General features: G+C 45.5%; 1 protein-coding gene across 9 annotated transcripts in view; it reads right to left on the bottom strand.

Moving 5' to 3' along the window:
* CUL1 (cullin 1) overlaps positions 1-24,080 on the bottom strand; it is an 88,216-nt gene that overhangs the window by 40,104 nt on the left and 24,032 nt on the right. For 5 of the 9 annotated variants that reach the window (XM_024990518.2, NM_001193233.1, XM_024990516.2 and 2 more), the window contains exon 2: positions 13,112-13,413. In XM_024990518.2, the coding sequence (XP_024846286.1) occupies positions 13,112-13,251 (140 nt within the window). In that variant the 5' untranslated portion in view covers positions 13,252-13,413. Of the gene's footprint in view, positions 1-13,111; positions 13,414-21,858; positions 21,921-22,070; positions 22,113-24,080 lie in introns of all 9 variants that reach the window. The other 4 variants (XM_059885426.1, XM_059885425.1, XM_059885428.1 and 1 more) reach the window with 2 other exon arrangements.

Here is a 24,080-nt window from a genome sequence, read left to right as displayed (position 1 = left end):
ATACTGTGGGGCAACTAGAATTCACAAACACTGCTCACATGAATTCAAAATGATACAGCCACTTTAGAAAAACAGCTGGTCAGTTTCTTACTGTCAAACATACCATTAACACACAGTGCAGCAATTCCACTGCTCTGTCGGCCCGAGAGATATAAAAGCATTCTGCTCCCCAAAAGATCTCTACTTAGATATAGCTTTCCCCCCTGCTTTAGCCAAAAAAAAATGGGAAATAGCCCAGGTACCTATCATTAGAAGAATGAATCAAGCAGCTGTGGTATTCATACAATGGAATATGACTTAGCAAAAGGGAGAAACTACTGCCACCTGGATAACACGGATAAATCTCAAAAATGCCCTGAATGAAAGCAGCCTCACGGGAAGGGGAACATATTCTCTACTGCCCTTTGGATGAACTCCTGGAAACTGCCAAACTAATCTATGGTAGCTGCCGTGGGGGAGGCCAGGATGCCCTGGGAAGCATCAAGGAACCTTCCACAGGGGTGAAGACACCCTCTATCTGGATAGGTTTTTGGGTTACTCAGGCAAATGTGCTAGTCAAAGCTTCTCCACTGGAAACTATAAACAAATTTCAAATTCTAATGATGTACATGCTCAAGCATTTACTGAGAAGTGTATTGATGTCTATAGCTTACTCTGAAACACGCAACATAAAATGGATGGATGGATATATGGATTCAGGGTAGAGAGATACGTGATTGAGCAAGTCCAGTAAAATGGGTCTTCACTGTAAAATTCTTTTGACTTCTTTGAATGTTTGAAATTTTTTTATGATAAAAGGTTGAAAACTCCAGGACAGAAAATACCATGTAAAAACCTTCAAAGCAAAACATAAAAAACCTAAACTTCTGATGTCTGTTGTTGTTGTTGTTGAGTTGCTAAGTTGTACCCAACTCTTTTGTGACCCTAAGGACTGTAGCCCACCAGGCTCCTCTGTCCATGGGATTTCTCAGGCAAGAACACTGGAATGGGTTGTCATTTCTTCCTCCAAGGGATCTTCCCGACACAGGGATCAAACCGTCTCCTGCACTGGCGGGTGGATTCTTTACCACAGAGCAACCAGGGATGCCCAATTAGCTAAAGACAATAAGAAATGCTTTACAGAAATGCTTTACTATCTAAAACCAGAAGCAAAGCTACAAAGCCAGTCATTTACCTACTATGGCAGAAAGTGAAGAGGAACTAAAAAGCCTCTTGATGAAAGTGAAAGAGGAGAGTGAAAAAGTTGGCTTAAAGCTCAACATTCAGAAAACGAAGATCATGGCATCTGGTCCCATCACTTCATGGGAAATAGATGGGGAAACAGTGGAAACAGTGTCAGACTTTATTTCTCTGGGCTCCAAAATCACTGCAGATGGTGACTGCAGCCATGAAATTAAAAGACACTTACTCCTTGGAAGGAAAGTTATGACCAACCTAGACAGCATATTCAAAAGCAGAGACATTCCTTTGCCAACAAAGGTTCGTCTAGTCAAGGCTATGGTTTTTCCTGTGGTCATGTACGGATGTGAGAGTTGGACTGTGAAGAAGGCTGAAAGCCGAAGAATTGATGCTTTTGAACTGTGGTGTTGGAGAAGACTTTTGAGAGTCCCTTGGACTACAAGGAGATCCAACCAGTCCACTCTGAAGATCAGCCCTGGGATTTCTTTGGAAGGAATGATGCTAAAGCTGAAACTCCAGTACTTTGGCCACCTCATGCGAAGAGTTGACTCATTGGAAAAGACTCTGATGCTGGGAGGATTGGGGGCAAGAGGAGAAGGGGACGACAGAGAATGAGATGGCTGGATGGCATCACTGACTCGACGGACGTGAGTCTGGGTGAACTCCGGGAGTTGGTGATGGACAGGGAGGCCTGGCGTGCTACGATTCATGGGGTCGCAAAGAGTCGGACACGACTGAGCAATTGATCTGATCTGAGCAAATGCCTATGTACCACTTTGGTCCTTTTATTATTTTTATTTGTTAAGACTTATTGTAACAGTGCTCTTAACTATGTTGTGACAGATTGATGGCCTGAGACAGGCTGCTAGGCTCCAACTATTTCAATATTTGAGTTGCTCAATTATGTTCATTTTCCCTAACTGTGCCTCTTCTCTGTGTTTGCTCAGTCATGTCCAACTCTTTGCAACCCCATGGACTGCAGCCCACCAGGCTCCTCTGTCCAAGGAATTTTCCAGGCAAGAATGCTGGAGTGGGTTGCCATGTCCTCCTCCAGGGGATCTTTCCTATCCAGGGATCAAACTTGAGTCTCCTGAGTCTCCTATACTGGCAGGCAGATTCTTTACCATTGAGCCACCAGGGAAGGCCTCTTCATAAGGACGAGCTACTCTTGGTAACTGAAAGCTGGGTTTCACTCAACACTGTGCTTAGTTACTCAGTCGTGTCTGACTCTTCACAACCCCATGGACTGTAGCCCACCAGGCTCCTCTGTCCATGGGGATTCTCCAGGCAAGAATACGGGAGTAGATTGCCATGTCCTCCTCCAGGGGATCTTCCCAACCCAGGGATCAACCCAGGTTTCCCATGTTGCAGGCATTCTTTACCAGCTGAGCCACCAGGGAATTTTGGCAGTAACTGCAACAAGCTACCCCATCTTCTCGCTCCAGTCTGAACTGACTGCTCTCTGCACCTTCCGGACAGCGCTAATCCAGGAACTCTGTCCTGCTCTCACATTCAACCCATAGGCTGCTGGGTCTGTCTTAATTCTATGTGCACAGAAACTTCATGGTTTTGTCTGTAGGATCCATCTTCTTCATTATCTTCAGCACTAGTGATTTAACATCTTCACTTCTGGGAAGTTATTTTATACTCTCTATGAATACTATTACAAATTCAAAAACTCTTCTCTCCCTGTTTTCCTTTAGAATTTCTAACAGTCAGATATTGGGCCTCCTGGCTTACTTCTGTTTGCAAAGCTACCTGCCCTCATATCTTTCCTTTTTACTGTCCAGCAGCAGTAGCAGTAGCAGCAGCAGCAGGGTCTTCTATTACTGTTCTTTCTAAAACCTGAGTTGCCATTGCAAATGGGAGTTCTTTTCTCCAAGTGTCCTGTTCCTAACTTACTGCCATGAGGAGATTCTCATCTCAGACTTTGTCACTAACATTCAAAAATGTTACTTTTAAAAACATGTTCTTCTTTTCCCTGTATTGTCAGTTTCTTCCTGTTCGCTTTCATTCTATGTGTATTCTGTTTTCACACAACTATTAATCCTTAGTACTCATCATGATAAGGCACTAAAAGCCAACTGGAAAGACCACTGGCCTAAGGAGGCTGGCAGGCCATAGTTCTGCACGGCTCAACAAATGCATTTATTTTTCAGGCTGTTCAATTTTTCCAGAGAACTGTTCTGTCCCTAGCATCACCAGCAGTGTTCTGATACAGAATGATGAACCAGTCACTCTAAATGCTAACTTTCTATCACAGCCACGGTTGTTAGTTCCTATTTATCCCAACTTCTGCTAGGCCTCCTGTTTGCAAATTTCTGCGATGTTCCCATTCAATGTGTCCTAAAGAGAAGTGGCGAGTCTTCTGCCTGGGATGCAGGCTCTCAGCATCAGGAGCTCTACACTCGAGGAGAGGGACGTGACAGGCTCTCAGGTCTGCAGACTCTGGATCTATCCCTCACCTCCCAGCACCGCCCGGTCTCACCCCTCCGCCTCTGCCAGGCCGGAGCCTTCAGGTTCTGAGCCTCCGGTCCTAAAGGGCCGCGGGGCTGTCACCGGCACCCTCCTCAGGGACACTCCCTCTAAAGTGATGCTTCCTATACCCCGGGGATCAGTGCGGCGACTCAGTCTGCTTTGCATTAAAGAAAAAGAACAAACAAATAAATGGTTAAATTTCTCATCTAAGCTCTCTTCCATTCTTTGTCTTCACTGATTTAAAATGATTTCATTATGATCATTTTAGTGATGCCACCAATGGGAAAGTCAAAACAAACTCCATCTTCAGCCAGAAGCCCAGAAATCTGCTCCTTTTGTTTCCTGTCTCCATCACCACTGCACAACATCATGCTTGGAGTGCCAAGATCAAGCTGGTCTTCCTGTGCCTTTGATCTCTTTCTGGTTTTAACTCCATTTGGCTTCCAGATTCATCCTCCTTAAGTCACGGATTCTTAAATCATATGTCCATCTCTGTGGACCTACACCGCTTTCAAAAAATAACAGTAACAAACACATTTACCTGGTCTGCAAGATTCACCATAATCTAGAACTAAGTCCGGTGGCCAGCCTGACAGCATCTACTCCTGGCCAGCATCGTGTCCTCTCGTGGTGCCACTTCCCACTTTCACATCCATCTTTCTCCCTCAAGCAAAACTCTGTAAGGCTTTCTCCCTTTTCTCATTTTTTCCTCCTTATTTATACTCCTCTCTTGAGGTTCACTTAGCTTCCACTAGTTCTTGAAGCCTTCCAACTTCAACAGTGTCAACATCTTTCTCCCTCCTCTGAGCATCTCCTCTGCAATAATAGCTGTCTGTATTGCCCATCATCAAAGACTTTCAAATTAATGAAATGAGACTATTAAATATTGCATCACATACACACACACACCCTTCCACTGCTTTAAAGCATTTGAGATAGCTTATAATAGCTGAAAGAAAGTGAAAGTCGTGCAATTGAATTCTCCAGTCCAGAATACTGGAGTGTGTAGCCTTTACCTTCTCCAAGGGATCTTCCCAAGCCAGGGATAGAACCCAGGTCTCCCGCATTGCAGGTAGATTCCCATCTGAGCCACCTGGGAAGACCTATAATACTTGAAACACCACAGAAAAAGGAAAAATACAAGCCAGAATAGTATTTACAGAACATAAAAATAAAATAGAACACAAAATTAACAATAACAATAAGTCAGAACCCTAAAATTAAACAGATGACCTAACTATGAACAATCCGAAATAAACATATTTTGCATCCAGGCTGCTATGTGCCAAAATTAATTTTGGTTTCAGAGTATTTATCTTCAGCATGTCTAATAGCATTTGTGTAACAGAACCAATGGTTAAGGCAACCCCACAGCTAACTAACGTGCAAAGGCTATCAAAGGAATCAAGGAGAATGCGTTTCTCTATGGTCTTCAACAAAGACGCTTGTTTCTAGAGGAGACAGAACAATTCCGGGTGGTGAGACACCAGCAGAAAACAATACTGCATCAGGACTGGTCCTCACACTCAGGGGAGGATTCAGAGCAAGTTCCCTGCAGGACCGATAACCAGGGAACCGTCCCAGGCACATGGTTACTAAAACCTGGGAAAGGGTGTTCAAATATATTCCTAAGCTGCACACAAACTCTCGTTTTCTGTATGTGTGTGTGCAGATAACCCGCAGACAGACAGACATGACCGAGACAGCACTGGAGAGACTTGCTTGGGGGATGGGGTGGGGGTGGTGTGTGGCTGAGAAGATGTGTGCTTTTCACTGTGTGCCTTGTTAAATGTCTAGGTTTACAACAGGATTATGTATCTAAAAATCAAAAATTACATAGCAGAAAGACTCCACAGGGATCTACTCTCAAGCCCATGCAGTTTTTCCTATAAGTAAGACTTAGGCCACAAAATGGGTAGTCGTGCCTGACTGTGCAAAGCTTCAGCCCAAAGCCTGGCTGGTCCGTATCTGAGAAGCTGGCCTGGGGACCCATGAGGAGGAAATAGGGGCAATCAAACAAAAGCCTCCTTCAGGAGTCAGTGTGTTGGCTGCTTTACACTAGGGCAGCGACAGCCTGACAAGCCCACGCCGCTGACTTTTAAAACGTTGACCTTGTTTTCAAAAGGTTCCCTTGAAGGGTTCCTCTGGCACCGCTGTCAGACTGGGACAGTGAGCGGGACCCGAGGCAGACACCTGGGGTCTCTGGCCACACTTGGCCATCAAGAGCAGAGCCTGGGCCTACCTCTGAAACAGGCCTACGACTCTTCTGCATCCCACAACTGCTCTATCATTCGCCAAAACACACTCTTCACGTGACTAGTAGGGACAAGTCACCATGAAAGGAGTCAGGTGACAGACGAAGCTTCAGGCAGACATAGCCTGGGTGCCCGCCCCGCCTCGGGCATCCAGGCACTGTATGTGACTACACACCATCCCTGGCTGTGATGCCCAGGGCAGGGCGCCTGCTAACACTTTATGATTGGGCACCGGCCCCCACTGTCTGTTACCACAGAGCACCAGCCTTACAACATAAAGTCAACACATCTGGGGAATCAATCTGTGACTTTCAGTTACTACCAAACTCAAGCCATTTTCCTTCTGAACAGAACCACTTTCTGCGACCCCTTCTTATCCAAGTGAACTTACAGTGGAAATTTGAGCAGCTGCCTGTATCAACATCATTTGGACGGGCTCTGCATTACAAGCTGTGTCCACAAATGTTCCAGCTGCACCCGCTGGCAGGAGCGGCAGGCCTGCCTCAACCCTGCACTGTCGTCTGCAAAGTTATTAAAGAATCAAGTTCTTTCTGGGCTGTGGCAGGTACGGCTCTGAAAGGGAATATCCCAAATGAAGCAAATAAATTCACATTTATTTCAAAGGCAAAAACTGCATGCAACAGCTTGTGATTAACCACACAACTTGTTTCAACAAAGCTCAAAGTGCTCTGAGTATACACACCATGAATCAAATTAGAAGAAGAAAGCTCAACATACCATGTTTATACTAATAAAACCCCCAAAATTGCCTCCAGAGACAACTACGCGATATGATTACTGAGTTGGCCAAAAGGTTCACTCGGGTTTTTCTGTAACATCTTTATGGCCAACCCGATATAATTTCTATGGGTTTCCTCTGGAAGATAGATTTGGTTTCTCAATCCCCAAAACTATTTTAACAGTACTGTGTCAGTAACGAAAGACAGAAGGAATTTTGCAACCAGTGAAATAACTAGGACTTCTAGTTGCACAAGGGAAAATAGCAAAAACTGATCAACTGTATTTTAAAAAGTAGATTCTATACTGACAGTCTACAAAGCACAGACGAGGTTTTAAAACACCATCCATAAGCCCAGTACCTACGGACAGACACTTTCCATGCTATGCAAAGCTTTTCAAAAGTGCAGATGATGCCCTGGGGGTTCACATCACACAAACCACTTCATATCCTGCGTTCCCCGTTATTAGGCGCATTGTTACATGTCAATGAATAATATTCTTCAGTGAATTTTTAATGGCTGTTTACGGCCATTTATATCAAATCCCTAATGTTGAAGAATGAGGCTGTTTCCCGTTGTTTCCAATTATAAAATATTCTGAACCCCTGGCACATACAATTTGAACACAACTGGAGGAGGAAATGGTAACCCACTCCACTATTCTTGCCTGGGAAACGCCATGGACAAAGGAGCCTGGTGCGCTGCAGTCCGTGGGGTCGCTAAGAGTCAGACAGGACTTTAGTGACTCAGCGCATTTCCTTAGGACAGTTAAAAGTTATAAAACAAAAATCAGTGGGCCAAAGTACCTTTTGATGTCTATATTTCTAAACTTCCCCAGAAAGACCACAGCAAATTGATACCACCTGACTGTGGCAACTCCAGCTTCCTTCACTTGGGCCAGCACTGGCTACGATCATTTCTTTAAAACGGCTGTCAAGCCGATAGGTTTACAATGTCTTAAATTCTTCATTTCTTTAACAATTAAGAGGTTGAAAATTTCCCTACAGGCATACTGACCTTTTGCATTTCTTCGGTCCGTGAACCAATTATATCCTTCAGAGCCTTATTCTAAAAATGTGGATAAATGTGTATATATATGTGTGTGTGTATATATATGTGTGTGTATATATATATGTGAAGAGCTGTGTACGTTTGGAAAAAAATACTTCTATACATTTAAGTTTACTTGATGAAAGCCATGTTTGTTAGGTGAGCAAAACCGGATTAATGTTATGACTCCTGAATAAAAAGTACAGAGATGTCCAAATACCTTCACTGGCTGTGTGGTTATCTCAAGATGGGCTGGGACCATCATCAAGACACTGTGAAAACAATTTGACATTCTTTCTGTCTGATCTGCTTTTCGCGGAGCCCGAGTTTCTATACAGGACAGAGAATCCTGGGCAGGCGGGCCGGGAAGGCGGCTGCCACTTGGAGCACCGGCCCCGTGGCCACAGCTGCCGTGCAGGAGCCAGCAGGGGGGAGCCGGCGACCGAGAACAGTGATGGCAGCGGCGATGCCACGCCCGGCTGGTGGGCGCTGAGCAGCAGCAGGACCGCGCGCCCTGGGGGGCTCTCAGCCCTGCCAGGGGCCCGGGAGCTGCTCTGGGGGGAGAGCGCCCCCACCCCAGTGATGCGAACTGAGCTGCAGACTGTGGCTGCTCCTGCTGCTATTGAGTCGCTTCAGTCGTGTCCAACTCTGTCCGACTCCACAGACGGCAGCCCACCAGGCTCCTCTGTCCATGGGATTCTCCAAGCAAGAATACTGGAGTGGGTTGCCATTTCCTTCTCCACGCAGACTGTGGGGACAGAGCTTAACTGCAAATTCTGAATATGCCTGTATTCCAACTTGTGGACAGGTAAGCAGCCCAGGCTAGGAAATAGGAACGTCATCCTTAATGCAACTGCCAGGGAAAAAAGGAACTTTGAAATCAGAATAAACTCAGCTCACAGCACCACAGGGAGGAAAACAGACCCTGTCAAGTGTCTGAGAACTTCTGCAGGCAGAGAGGAAAAAGAAAAAGAGAAAGACATCAACACAGAAGTTTAAACTGATTCCAAGGGAGGCTAAAATTATGATTTGAGGTGAATAACGACGTCAGAAAAAAAAGAATGACTTGGAAGTGAGAAGCAGGAAGACCGGGGGCCTAGCAAAACCAACAAACTTAACCAGATGGCCTGCCAGCTAGACTAGCCGTGACCAGCTGCTGCGGGTATGCCACGGGGGTCCCCTCATCACGCCGCACCCCCTGCCCGAAGTCAGGACCTGTGCCTGCTCTCTGAGCTGGGCATGGAAACACAGTGGTGTCAAGAAGCTCAAACAGGAGACTTCCCTGGTGGCTTAGTGGTAAAGAATCCACCTGCCAATGCAGGGGACATGGGTTCAATCCCTGGTCCAGGAAGATTCCGCAAGCTTCAGAGCAACTGCTACTAAAGCCCGAGCTCCCCAACAAAACCGCAACTAGAGAGCAGCCTGTGCTCAGCACAACCAGAGAAAAGGCCTGTGCAGCAATGAAGACCCAGCACAGCCATAAATTAATGAATTATTTTTTAAATAAAAGAAAAAAACCGAAGAGGAAACTTCACTACCCATTTCAAGTTCAAAAGAAAAAAGAAAGAAAATCTACTATTATTTACCCACCAGCATAGACTGTACTCCTATATTTTACTCCAAAAAGAAAAAACAAAAAAAGTTGCTGCACTGTGCTGTACACACCTAAGACAGAAAATCAGACCTGCTAACGGGCAGCCAGTGGGGAGCCTGGCTACAGGCTGAACTTTAAGGAGGAAAGGGAAGCCTTTGTGAACGGCTGAGAACAAAGTTATTAAGAACTGAACTAGATCTTTCTCACTCAGGTGCTCTGGAACCTTTTTTTTTTTCACTTTCCTCAAGTTGCCTTCTCTTTCTTCTGCTACTCTGAGTTGAGAAATCAAGAAGAACATTTATGCTGTACAATAACCCACCTTCTTGTTATAGTACCAGGGAATGCCAGTGGTTGCTAAATGCTCTAGGAACACTAGCTGCCATTCCAGAAGTTGGTTACTTTTCTCTGGAAAATGTGTCACATGTTTCTTGAAGATAAACAGAGGGTAAAGATCTCGTAAAGATCTCGCTGTGAGCTGCTGTCTACAGTGACGAAGGGGAAAGGACCCCTCCTCCTTCTTCCGGCCAGCCCTCCTCCAACAGGCCCTGGTCTGACTGCAGAAGGGAGACGCAGTCTGCTCCTCCTCCCCAGGACCCGAAGTACCTCCCAGCCTGAAACACAACCTCACAAATCAGGGCTAGAACATCCGTCACTGGAAACCAGCCTGGGAGATTATTTTAAAGAGCGACGCAGCTGAGCAGTTACATGGAGACTGAAGGTACACCCGAAAGAGAAAGCTTTCACAAACGCTTTTATGTAAACTGAGGTTGAGACAGAACTGTGGTATGGCGACACACAGTTTCCAAAAGCTGTGTGTAAATGACTGAAATGGAAGTGAAGATGCGTTCTAGAAAAATGTGCCAGATGACTTGAGCTCCTCTACACTGGAAAATAACACTGATGTTAAAAAATGCAGGTGAAGGAGGGAGCAGAATTTTATGATTTTCAGTAATTCAATTAATAAACACAAGTAGACATTCTGTTTCATCTGTATCCTAAAAGTTAATCTTTAAGGGTTGATCAGACTCTTTTGGAACTTCCTAAGGAAAATACAGAAAATATTTTGAGAACTATGGCTCATTCACATACAGAATCTGAAGGCCACAGAATGGATAAAGGCAGTTTCCAGAGTCAGGCTACTAAGAGTTTCAGATGAGCGTCATCACTGCCCAGTGGTTGCTATAACAACTAGGCAAGTTACCCAAGCTTTGGGAGACCGGGTTTCCGACAGCACCACAGGAGGGTTACTACCACCAGCCCTCGTGGGTGACTGATGAAAGCCTCCGAGCAGATGCAGATGGTTCCCAGCACAGTGTCTGATACCCAGGACTCAAATGACAGCTCTGATTTCACAAATAATACCTAAGGAATTAATGTCAAGTTCAGAATCTCCAATCTCTTTTTTACGGGGGAGGGAAGAAGTAGAAAAGAACAGTTTTATTGCTTTGCCAGCAAAGTGGGGCACGGTGGGTTCATGACCTGAAAAACTGCGTGTCCCAACCCAGGAGGGTTTGGTGAGGAGTTTTACAGCAACAGCTCAAGGGTGGCAGATTCTCCACTCTTAATAAATGTACTAAATAAATGAAACTATTATCTTCTCAGACAAAACTAGAAGAATCTTATTCAAGAGTTATTCCTGAAAAAAAAAAAAATTAAAATGGAAGGTATCAAAATGACAAACTATATTTATAGAATAAAAGAATTTAGTAATTGCAGCAGGCAGAGAAAGAGTTCTAAGACCAAAACATTATACTGAACAAAGACCAATCTGGGCTGGTCAAAAATGAAAACTAATAAGTTCCCTGGAGACAAACTAGCAACTAAATTTCCATCGTTTCTATTCTAGCACTCCCCTGTTGTTCCTGTGCAGAAATCCAACCAAAGGCCTTGTTTCATCACCATCTTTAGCTCTAGGACTTATAAGAATTAAACAAAATAACCAACCAACCAAAAAAAAAAAAACCACACCTCAAAAACCTCCACCACAAAACCTGCCACACCTAGCTAGCCACAACCTTCTTGAGGGGACCAATACCCTCTTTATTTGTAAAGATTACGGCCTCCTTAAAAGTATTTGACACGTCACATGACCCGATGATTCCACTCTTACATATACACTTGCTTTTTAACACATGCCTACACAAAACACAAAAACTCACGCACAATATTTATAACAACATGGTTCATAATAGCCAGATATCCATCACTGACGGATGAATAAGCAAAATATGGAATATGCATCAAATTCAGCTGTAAAAAGGAATGATGTGCTGACACGTGCTGCAACAAGAATGAGGCCTGGAAACATCATGCTAAGTCAAAGAAGCCAGCCACAGAAGACCACACGCTGTATGATTCCATTTATGTGAAATGTCCAGAATAGGCAAATTCATAGAAACAGAAAGCAGGTTAGCAGTTGCCAGGAACTGGGGGGAGGACAGAATGGGAAGTGACTAGCGAGGGTGCAGTTAGTTGCTCTGGGGGTGATGAAAAGCCTCGAAGTTTAGACAGTGGTTACGGCTGCACGATGCACGAGTGCACCTGAATGCCGCACTGTGCACTTAACCAGGGTGCGCTTCATGGGTGTGTGAACTGTAACTCAATCATGGGTGTGTGAACTGTAACTCAGTCATGGCTGTGTGAACTGTAACTCAGTCATGGCTGTGTGAACTATAACTCAATAAAGCGGCAATTTGAAGTATTCTACAGTGTAAGTATACATGTATTTATGAATATTGGTCTATACCCACAATAAGTTTTCATTTTAGAGATAGACACATAGCTTCATACCTATTCAAATTAATGTTAAACTTTTTTTAAGGCCATAAAATATTAGCAGAGTCGAGGGCCTCCTGGACTATCACATAACCAAGTTTGACTATCACTGATACACATTAAAGCTTTAAACTTAAATCTGCACTGAACTAACAACTTTAAACTCCTAAAATTAGCAAATCAGCAGCAATCCGCCCTTTGGTGAGCTAGCTTCAACTGTAATTTCTGATATCTGAATGGACTCGAGAAATTCTACAAGTTAAGTAGTACGCCTTGGTGTACACACACACAGCCATCTCCTGGTACCACCCCACCTTCCCATGGCAGAAGCTGTGGGTGCTCTAGTCCCTCAATAAAATGGCCAGTCCAGTTGAGTTCCACACCCGAGGATCAGGAGGGCCGACTGCATACAGCAGACAACACAACCTCCCAAGCACACGGCAGTCCCTGGCACCTACCAGGGGCCACACAGAGTGAAATGCCTGAGCGCCGTATTTGTGAAACAAGGCCGCAGCAATGTAACTTTCGCTCTACACGGCGACCCTTTACGTGGGAGTCGCAAGCCTGTCCCATGAAGGACCAGACGGTAACTATTTTCGGCTTTGTGGACCAGACCACTTTGGATGCGAGCTCTTCCACCCTGCCCCCATCGCGAGGGCAGCCCCGGACAATACAGACACCAAAGCCCCCAGCGGTAAGCAGCACCCTGCCACAGAACTTCCTGCCCTGGTTGAAGTGATTACCTACTGTGCACTTAGAACACGGGTGCCACGACTAATGATTCCAAATGGAAACAGCCACGAGCGGCTCCTGGGCTGAACAGCACTGCCTTAGACCACCATGTAGCCACTTTCACCTCTGTCATAAACGCAGAAAGAGTAAAGGAGTTAACTTTGAAGGCTAAAAATGAACCTTACTGATTCTATCATAGGATGAACTGCAGAGAGAACACGTGATGTAAAATTTCTAACGAGTCACGGGTCGGACCAGTAAAGGATCGAAATCCTACGCAAACGACCTCGGCTGACACGGGAGGATACGTGTAGAGTTCCATGTATCTGGACTTGGCCATGCTCTGTCTGGTGTACACTTGCTGGATGCCAGCTCTGAGGTCGTCCCAGATCTGGTCGAGGCCGATCTGCTTGAGTCCGTGGGGGTTCTGACTCCGGTTGGATGACATGGTGAGTAATATTCTGAAGTCGTCCAGTGCAGCAATCCTTAGTCAAGGTTCAGCTAATTCTCCATCAGATGAAAATATACAGTTATCATTCCAAATTTATTCACAGCGGCTCAGAAAGGATGTCCTTTGAATGGAGAGAATGAAATCTCATCGCAGGCAAACCTGAAGAAGAAATACAGGGAACTGATTAGTCCTCTCTCAACAAACATCCTGCCTCACGGGGCGGGGGCAGTGTGAGAGGACGCTGCGCACATGCTGACGGCAACGCTGGGTCTGCGGGCACCGGCAGGCGCCTCTGCACGCTGACCCGGAGATTACCTCGCTTTCTATGTGACAACACACTCACAGAACATGGTCTGTGTAATATGCGTATGTAGACGCTTAGTTCAAAATCATTTTGCTTATTAGAGTGCGCGGAGAAGAGCTGGTAAAACTTATACACAAGCACAACTAACATGCTGTTTCGCTGGTCTTCAAAAGGTCTACATTACTTGACCTACGTAACAGTTAGACAAACTCAAAGGAAAAAAGGCAAAGGAAATGTCCAGAAAGAGCAACACAAACAGCTAACAGAAAAAGCCAAATGTTCAAACTAGTTACCTGTGAGTTAAAAATAAAAAAAAGTCACTTAGCATCTGGCAAAACACAAATGGTGGTGAGGCTGAAAGTGAGGGGGAATGGTCACTCCTTTTGGGGGGAGACAAGGAGCGGTGGGCAGCTTGTGAGATCTTACTTCCCGCACCAGAGATTGACTCTGGACCCCGACAGTGAGAGCACTGAGTCCCACTGGACGGCCAGTGAATCCCGGTCACTCCTTTTTTAGAAGGGAATTGGGCAAGAATTATCAACATTTAAAATGTACCCTGAACTTAGGCTTTGAAGCTTAGCTCCACACCTACAGATAGATGGTCACGGGCAAGTTACTTCTCACTGCTCTAAGCCTCAATTTCCTAGCCAGCAAAATAGGGGCAGGTCTATTTAACACACAGTAAACACTTGACAAGGGGTGAAGTGAAGACTGGAGTGGGGAGCCTTTCCCTTCTCCAGGGGATCTTCCCAACCCAGGGATCAAACCCAGGTCTCCCGTATTGTAGGCAGATTCTTTACCAAATGAGCCACCAGGGAAGCCCAAGAATACTGGAGTGAGTAGCCTATCCCTTCTCCAGTGGATCTTCCCGACCCAGGAATTGAACCGGGGTCTCCTGCATTGCAGGTGGATTCTTTACCAACTGAGCTATCAGGGTTGACAAGTGGTAATGGCTATTATCTCTAAGTGTATGAAGCAACTGCAAAACACAATTTATAATGCCTCAGGATTATGAATCCACAGATAAAGAACATTAGCTATCCAATATTGTGTTAAGTCAGTACTTTCCAATATAAAACATTACAGACATACTTCGAGGAGTGTCTATGTATATCACATCAAAATGTGGTGGTTTTTAAACAAGTATTTCTGGTGCGAAACTAGGAAACATCAAATTACTTCAATGGCTCCAAAAAATAAATGGTGGGAGGTACATGGTATCTGGAACACTAAGAACGGGTGTCACAGGCTGCAAGGGATTCAGTGCACCCTGCGCCTCAGTGGCTGCACGGAGCTCTCTGTGGGCTAAGGCACCTTTAAGAACAGTGGGAGCCACACAAGTGGACTGCGCCTGAACTTCTAAAGCCTAAATCAACTCTGATACTTAGAACCTAAGCTATGGGGCTTAATATTTTATGAAACCACAACATCATTCCTAATCTTAAAAACACTTCACGTCATACATGCAAATAGGTACATCCAAAAGTGAAACATAAAAATGTCTAACACAAGAATGAATCCTCTTAGTTTTAAGAAACTAACACCTCAGCAACCACTTTGCAAATGTTTTCTGACTTCAATCTGCCTTTTCTTGACCTTGCATGGTACATGCCACCACCCCACTTGAGAGGAACTGGGGTGTTCTGGATTGGTAGTGAGACTGAAGGGGGCAGGGCACACAACCTTTAAAAGAATGACACAGCCCAAGGACACGACACAAACTGCTTAGAAGCAACCAGGTCCAAGATGGCGGGCAGCTGACTTCCACTAGACCTTGGGTCTCGGGGCACACTTGCTGCAACACCTCAGCACGCTCCGCGACACACCCATGGGCACCAGAACGGTTCCAAGGATGGCCATAAAAGGGCAAAAAGTGGGTAGTGGCCCACTTTCTGGAAATTCTCATCCCTTCCCCAAAACAGCTGAATTTCTCCTCCACTGGGTCTTGGTGTGCACAAGATGTCACATGCTAGCTAGCAAGGTTAAGTTTTGCCACGATCCTATCAAACACCCTCTTCCAAAAACACAAACGACAACTCTACTCATGGACATCACCAGATGGTCAACACCGATATCAGACTGGTTATATACTTTGCAGCTGAAGATGGAGAAGCTCTATACAGTCAGCAAAAATAAGACCAAGAGCTGACTGTGGCTCAGATCATGAACTCCTTATTGCAAAATTCAGACTTAGATTGACGAAAGTAGGGAAAACCACTAGACCATTCAGGTATGACCTAAATCAAATCCCTTATGGTTATACAGTGGAAATTCAAGGGATTAGATCTGATAGACAGAGTGCCTGAAGAACTATGGACGGAGGTTTGTGACATTGTACAGGAAGCAGTGATCAAGAGCATCCCCAAGAAAAAGAAAAGCAAAAATGCAAAATGGTTGTCTGGGGAGGCCTTACAAACAGCTGAGGAAAGAAGAGAAAGGCAAATGACAAAAGGAAAGACCTACCCATCTGAATGCAGAGTTCCAAAGAACAACAAGGAGAGGTAAGAAAACCTTAAGTGAACAATGCAAAGAAATAGAGGAAAACAATAGAATGGGGAAGACTAGAGATCTTGTCAAGAAAATCAGAGCTACCAAGGGAACATTTCATACAAAGATGGGTACAATAAAGGACAGAAACGGTACGGACCTGAGAGAAGCAGATGATATTAGGAAGAGGTGGCAAGAATACACAGAAGAGTAGACTCCTCTGGTGATTCAGTAGCTAAGACTCTGAGCTCTGAAAGCAGGGGGCCTAGGTTCAATCTCTGGCCAGGGAACTAGATCCCACATGCCGCAACTAGAACCCAGAGCAGCCAAAAAAAAAAAAATACACAGAAGAATTGCACAAAAATGGTCTTAATGACCCAGATAACCACGATGGTGTGATCACTCACCTAGAGCCAGACATCCTGGAGTGTGAAGTCAAGAGGCCCTTAGGAAGTATTACTACAAATAAAGCTAGTGGAGTTAATGGAATTTCAGCTGAGCTATTTCAAATCCTAAAAGATGATGCTGTTAAAAGTGCTGCACTCAATATGCCAGCAAAAGGTCAGTTTTCATTTCAATCCCAAAGAAGGACAGTGCCAAAGAATGTTCAAACTACCACACAATTGCACTCATTTCACATGCTAGCAAGGTAATACTCAAAATCCTTCAAAGTAGGCTTCAACAGTATGTGAACCAAGAACTTCCAGATGTACAAGCTAGATTTCGAAAAGGCAGAGGAATCAGAGATCAAATTGCCAACATTCACTGGACTATAGAAAAAGCAAGGAAAGTCCAGAAAAACATCTACTTCACTGACTACACTAAAGCCTTTGACTGTGTGGATCACAACAAACTGTGGAAAATTCTTCAAGAGATGGGGATACCAGACCACCTTACCTGCCTCCTGAGAAACCTGTATGCAGGTCAAGAAGCAACACTTAGAACCAGACACGGAACAACGGACGGGTTCAAAATTGGGAAAGAAAGGAGTACATCAAGGCTGTCTACTGTCACCCTGCTTATTTAACTTATGTGCAGAGTACATCACGAGAAACACTGGGCTGGATGAAGCTCAAGCTGGAATCAAGATTGCCGGGAGAAATATCAATAACCTCAGATATGCAGGTGACACCATTCTTATGGCAGAAAGTGAAGAGGAACTAAAAAGCCTATTGATGAAGTGAAAGAGGAGAATGAAAAAGCTGGCTTAAAATTCAACTTTCAGAAAACTAAGATCATGGCATCTGGTCTCAACCCTTCATGGCAAATAGACGAGGGGGGCGGGGGGGCGGTGGCGGGAAACAACTGAAATAGTGACAGACTTTATTTTCTTGGGCTCCAAAATCACTGTGGACAGTGACTACAGCCATTAAATTAAAAGACACTTCTTGGAAGGAAAGCTATGACCAACCTAGATAGCATATTAAAAAGCAGAGACATTACGTTGCCAACAAAGGTCCCTGTAGTCAAAGCTATGGTTTTTCCAGTAGTCACGTATGGATGTGAGAGTTGGACCATAAGGAAAGCTGAGCACCAAAGAATTGATGCTTTTGAACTGTGGTGTTGGAGAAGACTCTTGAGAGTCCCCTGGACTGCAAGGAGATCCAACCAGTCAATCCTAAAGGAAATCAACCGTGAACGTACATTGGAAGGACTAACGCTAAAGCTCCAATACTTTGGCTACCTGATGTGAAGAGCTGACTCATTGGAAAAGACCCGGATACCGGAAAAGATTGAGGGTAGAGGAGAAAGGGGTGACAGAGCATGAGATGGTTGCATGGCATCACCGACTTAATGGACCTGAGTTTGAGCAAACTTTTGGAGGTAGTGAAAGACAGGGAAGCCTGGTGCGCTGCAGTCCATGGGGTTGCAAACAGTTGGACATGACTGAGAGACTCAACAAAAATAACAAGGCACTTATCATCCCACCTCACTTCCACCCCAGGGGCAAGGTTAATAAGGTACACCGAATAAAATGGTCAGTGATTTTATTTTTCCCCACAACCTCATTGTCCCCATTCAACATCAGCACCCAAATGTGCTCGCTCTTTCTATTGTACATCTGATTCCAGTTATGAGTCTTACTGTATCAGAGTAACCGGTATTCCAAGATCAAACACAATCTCTCATGTTAAAATATCAAGTCTACTTTATTACACACATTTTCTGTCTAGTTCTACGCGTGGGAATCTGGTGCCACAGCCAAGTCTTGGCTCATGTGGTGAAAATTCAGCAAACTATCTTACTTCTGCTTTTAGGTGCTTTACTGTTTTCCCTTTCAAATGAGTCATTCCCATTTTCTGATTGTCCTCACTGAGTATCCAAAATCTACACAGTTCACAAAAATTCACATGTCATTACTGACTTAATTGAGAAGTTGAAAGAGGCTAACCTCATCTTCGATGGCACCCTACTCCAGTACTCTTGCCTGGAAAATCCCATGGATGGAGGAGCCTGGTGGGCTGCAGTCCATGGGGTCGCGAAGAGTCAGACATGACTGAGCGGCTTCACTTTCACTTTTCACTGTCATGCATTGGAGAAGGAAATGGCAACCCACTCCAATATTCTTGCCTGGAGAATCCCAGGGACAGAGGAGCCTGCTGGGCTGCCGTCTCTTGGGTCGCACAGTCAGACACAACTGAAGCGACTTAGCAGCAGCAGCAACCTCATCTTCTATTTTTAATAACCCCCAGAGAGTCTCCCATTTATAATATTTAACATTTATCACTTATCCTACAATAGACAAAGCTAAAACTACATCTAAAAGGAAACATTAAAAGTAAGAACATCAGAGAAATATCTTAAAAATCAGGCCATGTGCTAACAGCAGCTGACCTGCTGGTCTCAGGCTGGGCTCTCTGGAGCAAATGCCTGGACAGAGTTTGGTGGTAAATGCTTCTTCGGGATGACATCTGTGAGGGGCAGGGGAGGATGCAGGCCTGGGCAGAGAGGGGCTGAACCGTGAGGTGGCCCCCGCCCGGGAGGCGTCCAGCGCTGCCTGGACTGGCACACAGGGCAGCACAGTCTGTGCTTCCGCTCCTGGGGGCTCATTCCCCGCAAGTGCGCCGGGTGGGGAGGTCAGGGAGGACCTTACAGCTGGAGGGCCTCTGGGAGTCCAGCCCCTCCCTGAAGGGGCACGTGGGTGGGGCCTAAATGGATAGGGGATGCTCTGGTGATCGAGTTCCCACCTTGGGGTGGGGGTGGGGAGCTGTGTTTGGATTTCATCTGCTTATGTATCCCTCCTGAATATTCATTGGAAGGACTGATGCTGAAGCTCAAACTCCAATACTTTGGCCATGTGATTCGAAGAACTGACTCATTTGAAAAGACCCTAATGCTGGGAAAGATTGAAGGCGGGAGAAGGGGATGACAGAGGATGAGATGGTTGGATGGCATCACCGACTCTATGGACATGAGTTTGAACAAACTCCAAGAGTTGGTGATGGACAGGGAAGCCTGGTGTGCTGCAGTCCATGGGGTCACAAAGAGTTGGACACGACTGAGCGAAGGAACTGAACTGACTGGATGCATCCCTCAATGTTTGATAGTGAACTGTTTGGAATAATAAATACAATAACATAGGTGCCCATAAAAGACTGGCTTATCTGTCAGTGTGGAATTTTCAGGAATAAAACCACTTTACAAACCACCTGCCCTCCATCCCATAACCAGGCCCTCAAGAACTATCAATAACCTCAGGCGGACCTTATGAAAAGTCAGAGGCTGAGATGGTTTTGGGGTAAGGGATAAAAATACTTTCCTAATAATTCACATCCCACAGCCATGAAACTTAGGGATGTCCAAAATACCAGGAGATACTAAAAACAAAAAACAAAACTAAACCTAATATATACTTAGAAAGTCGGGCAAAAGCAGTCTGTTACAGTTACTCCTTGGCATCACAGGGTTTCCGATCGAGGTCATGAATATCCAGGAGGAACGCTCAAGTTTTCAGACAGAGAAACTGCAGACTGGCTGCTTTCAGTGGATGCACAGGAAACCAAGGCACAAAATGCAACCAACCCAGGGCGGGAACCTGTGGGCAGAGCCTGCTGTCCTGTCCCACCCCAGCCCCGGGGACCAGTCACAGCACTGCTCACGTCACCCTCCCCTCCCCCAACCAAGTAAGATAAGGGAGCAGAACCCAGGAGTCAAAACAAAGATGTCTAAGAGGAGCAGGGAGGTTGGATATTCAAGGATTTGCCTCATGAAAGAGACTTGCTCCAAAGGGATACGAAAGCCATCGGAATCAGTATTAAAACAAGTGTTTTAACACTTCAAACTGTGAGCTAATCAAACAGTCTATTTCTCAAGATTAATGGTGCATAAGATTCTTTTGTTGAATACAGGCATGAACTAACCAAACGACCTCCAAGAATCCTAAAAACTATGTTCTCTTTGATATTAGTAACTCAGAGTTTCATTAGTAAGGAAAGGGCTTTCTTAACAGAGCACGTATGACAGATGTCTGCAGACACTAACTGGAACATCAACTGAACAGATCATCCAGCCAATCTGGGGAAATGCTAGCTTTACTGAAGCTAAATATTTTGCTTGCTCCAAGAGTTCAGAGGCCTTAGTAAGTGAACGTGTCTTATGAATTCCTGTCAGAAAAACAGTATAAAACATCTCCCACTCAAACTGACTTGGCTAGAGCATATTTTCCCCTGAACACATCTCAGGGTTGGATTTTCAAGAAAACACTGATGTTTCAAGAAACAACACATTTTTTTAAAAAAGAAAAGGTAAATCTGTGCTGATCCCTACAGAGACCTAACTTTCTTGGGATCAACCACACATCGTTCTACAACTTTTTTCACTTAATAATGAGATAAACCTCACTCACTTAACGAAATACGCCTCACTGGTTTGGGAAGGCAGGAGCGGGATGGGCTGGGGGATGGGGACTGACAGACACGACCATGCAGAAAAGAGAGCTAATGAGAGCCTGCTGAAAGGCACAGGGGGCTCTCCTCAGCGCTCTGTGGTGACCCGAGCGGGAAGGAAACCCCAGGAGAGGGGGTGTGTGTGTAGACGTAAAGCTGCGGGCACTGCACCACACAGCAGAGACACAACGCTGCAAAGCAAATACACGCCCATCAAGACTTAAAAATAAACGCAGACTCTCTCTAGGCATGCCGGCCCTGAAGGCGTTAAGAGGCTGCCCGGGACGCAGAGCAGGGAAAGCCCGCTGGGAAAGTCCTCACTGGGAGGGCGGGGGTCAGGGACTGCTGAAGGGCGGCGGCTGGGTGCTCAGGCCCGGGAAGGGCTGGACGACAGGCGGCGGCACCGGCGGCCCGGCCTCGCAGAGGCTGCATCACCGGGAAGGGCGCTGGGCGTGGAGAGGGAGGCGCCGCCGCGGGGCAGCCAGGCAGGCAGCACCGGGCTGGGAGCCGGGGGAGCCCGGAGCCCGTAGCCCGTACCGGGGCGGAAGGCACCCAGATCCGGGGCGGAAGGCACCCAGGTCCGGCGCACCTTCCAGGGAGCCCGGGGAGGGACGTAGGGGTCCCGCAACAGCCACAGCGCGGCTTTCGGAGCCGCAGCCTCTGAGGAGCGAGGGGGCCCAAAACTGGAGAGGCGTCCGAGCAGTTTCCAGAAATAGGATTCCAGAAGGTTCCACGAACAACTGAGGCGGGGAGAGGAGGGCGGGCGGGGGCTGGGAGCTGGGTGCCTGGGGACGGGCGGCGCGGCTGTGGGCGGGGCGGGGCGTCATCGATGGAGGGCACCGGGGGTTCCTCTGTGCTTTCAGGGGTGTTTCCACTTTACGCCGCCGGCTGGGGCCCCTGAACTGGAGATGGCCACGCGTTCCTCACCACGTCTCACCAGCGGGGCTGCCTGACTTCTCCGAACACCTTACTCCCCTGCCCGACCAGCCCTAAGCACAAAACAGACAGGAACATCAATTCAGACCTTAATGAACCTACATTTCTACTCTAGGGGCGGAGCCCACAAAATTTAAAGTAATAAAAGAATTGTGTCCCCTGCTCAGTTTCAACTCAAATATTAAAAAAAAAAATCCAGATACCATTTTTGTCCATTAAGGTGGTCCTAGTAGCTGCCTCTGTTCCTGTAAATTAAGACCAAATACATTTAGCAGATGCTTCTGCACAGGCCAATGTAGAACAGTGTTCAATAAACAAAGCAAAAATAATTCAGATCAGTTGTAACAGGAATACACGACACAGGGTTTTTCAGAAAGACCACAACTGTGTCCACAGTAAGGTGACTGCTTTTGAAAAATGTACAAAAAAATCAAAACAAAAGCATGGATTTAAGCTGTTACAGTATTTTTTAAAAAGTCATTATTAGAGTTAATGAAAACATAGTTAAAATTCACTGTTAAAAAAAACAAGGCTAAATTTGGCTTTTCTAGTTTAAGAACATTTTTTTAATTTAATTTTATTTTTAAACTTTACTTAATTATATTAGTTTTGCCAAATATCAAAATGAATCCACCACAGGTATACATGTGTTCCCCATCCTTGAACCCTCCTCCCTCCTCCCTCCCCATACCATCCCTCTGGGTCGTCCCAGTGCACTAGCCCCAAGCATCCAGTATCCTGCATCAAACCTGGACTGGCATCTCGTTTCATACATGATATTTTACATGTTTCAATGCCATTCTCCCAAATCTTCCCACCCTCTCCCTCTCCCACAGAGTCCATAAGACTGTTTTATACATCTGTGTCTCTTTTGCTGTCTCGTACACAGGGAACATTTTAAATCTGATGAAAACTTGAAATGATCCTGAGTATTACTCAGTAAAATTGCTTATTTTCTAACAATTGGTTAAAAGTATGCAGAGTCCCCGGCTTCTACCTGCAGTATGGCACTTAAGAAATGAAACATGGTAAAACAATGATTTACACTGAGGAGAACGTTTGCCTGTGCACACCAGGAAATACATGAAAGTTCACCAAAAAGAGAAGTCACATATGAGCTGTCGGAAAGTCACACAGCACACCACACACGACCTTGTCAATTTTGGCCACTTCTTCCAACACGATGAATTTCAGAAAGAGTCCAGGGGGGAAGCGACAGGGGAATACATGTGAAATGATACCATTTTATATTTAAGAGTAAAAACACACAGAACACAGAAGAGAAGGTCCGGGCTTCACTGATAGCCTGGAACGTTGGCTCGGAGCTGTGTAAAGCACCGGCCTCAGGGTTTGCTGGCTCCTGTTTAAAAACAAACAAAACCCCCAAGCCTCACCAGATTAATACTCTTGTGGGTGAAATGAAAGGATGGTTGGGATTTACCTTAAAAATATTGCAGGGAAAAAAAACAACCCAACAACTAAGTTCTTTGCATCAGGTGGCCAAAGTATTGGAGACTTCATCATCAGTCCTTCCAATGAATATTCTGGACTGATTTCCTTTAGGACTGACTGGTTGGATATCCTTGCAGTCTAGGGGACTCTCAAGAGTCTTCATCAACACCACAGTTTGAAAGCATCAGTTCTTTGGCGCTCAGATTTCTTTATGGTCCAACTCTCACATCCATACATGACTACTGGAAAAACCATAGCTTTAACTATACAGACCTTTGTTTGCAAAGTAATGTCTCTGCTTTTTAACATGCTGTCTAGGTCGGTCATAGCTTTTCTTCTGAGGAGCAAGTGTCTTTTAATTCCATGGCTGCAGTCACCATCCTCAGTGACTTTGGAGCCCAAGAAAATGAAGCCTGTCACTGTGTCCATTTTTTCCCCATCAAACTGCCATGAATGGAAGGGACTAGATCCCACGATCTTAGTTTTTTAAATGTTGACTTTTAAGCTAGATTTTTCACTCTCTTCTTTCACCTCCATCAAGAGGCTCTTTAGTTCCTCCTTGCTTTCTGCCATAAGGGTGGGGTCATCTGCATATGTGAGGTTATTGATACTTCTTTCAGCAATCCTGATTCCAGCTTTTTACACAACATATGTGGTAGAAAAAGAGAAGCTAAAGGATGGAGCCTGGCAGGGAGGTGGTCAAGTTCAGGACATGGATGTGGGAGGGGATGGGACCAAAACACAGTACCTTCTCACTTATA

Source organism: Bos taurus, chromosome 4, assembly GCF_002263795.3.
Source record: "Bos taurus isolate L1 Dominette 01449 registration number 42190680 breed Hereford chromosome 4, ARS-UCD2.0, whole genome shotgun sequence".
Classification (NCBI taxonomy): Eukaryota; Metazoa; Chordata; class Mammalia; order Artiodactyla; family Bovidae; genus Bos; species Bos taurus.
Note: the sequence above shows the minus strand (reverse complement) of the source record. Positions and strands in the feature narration are given on the sequence as shown.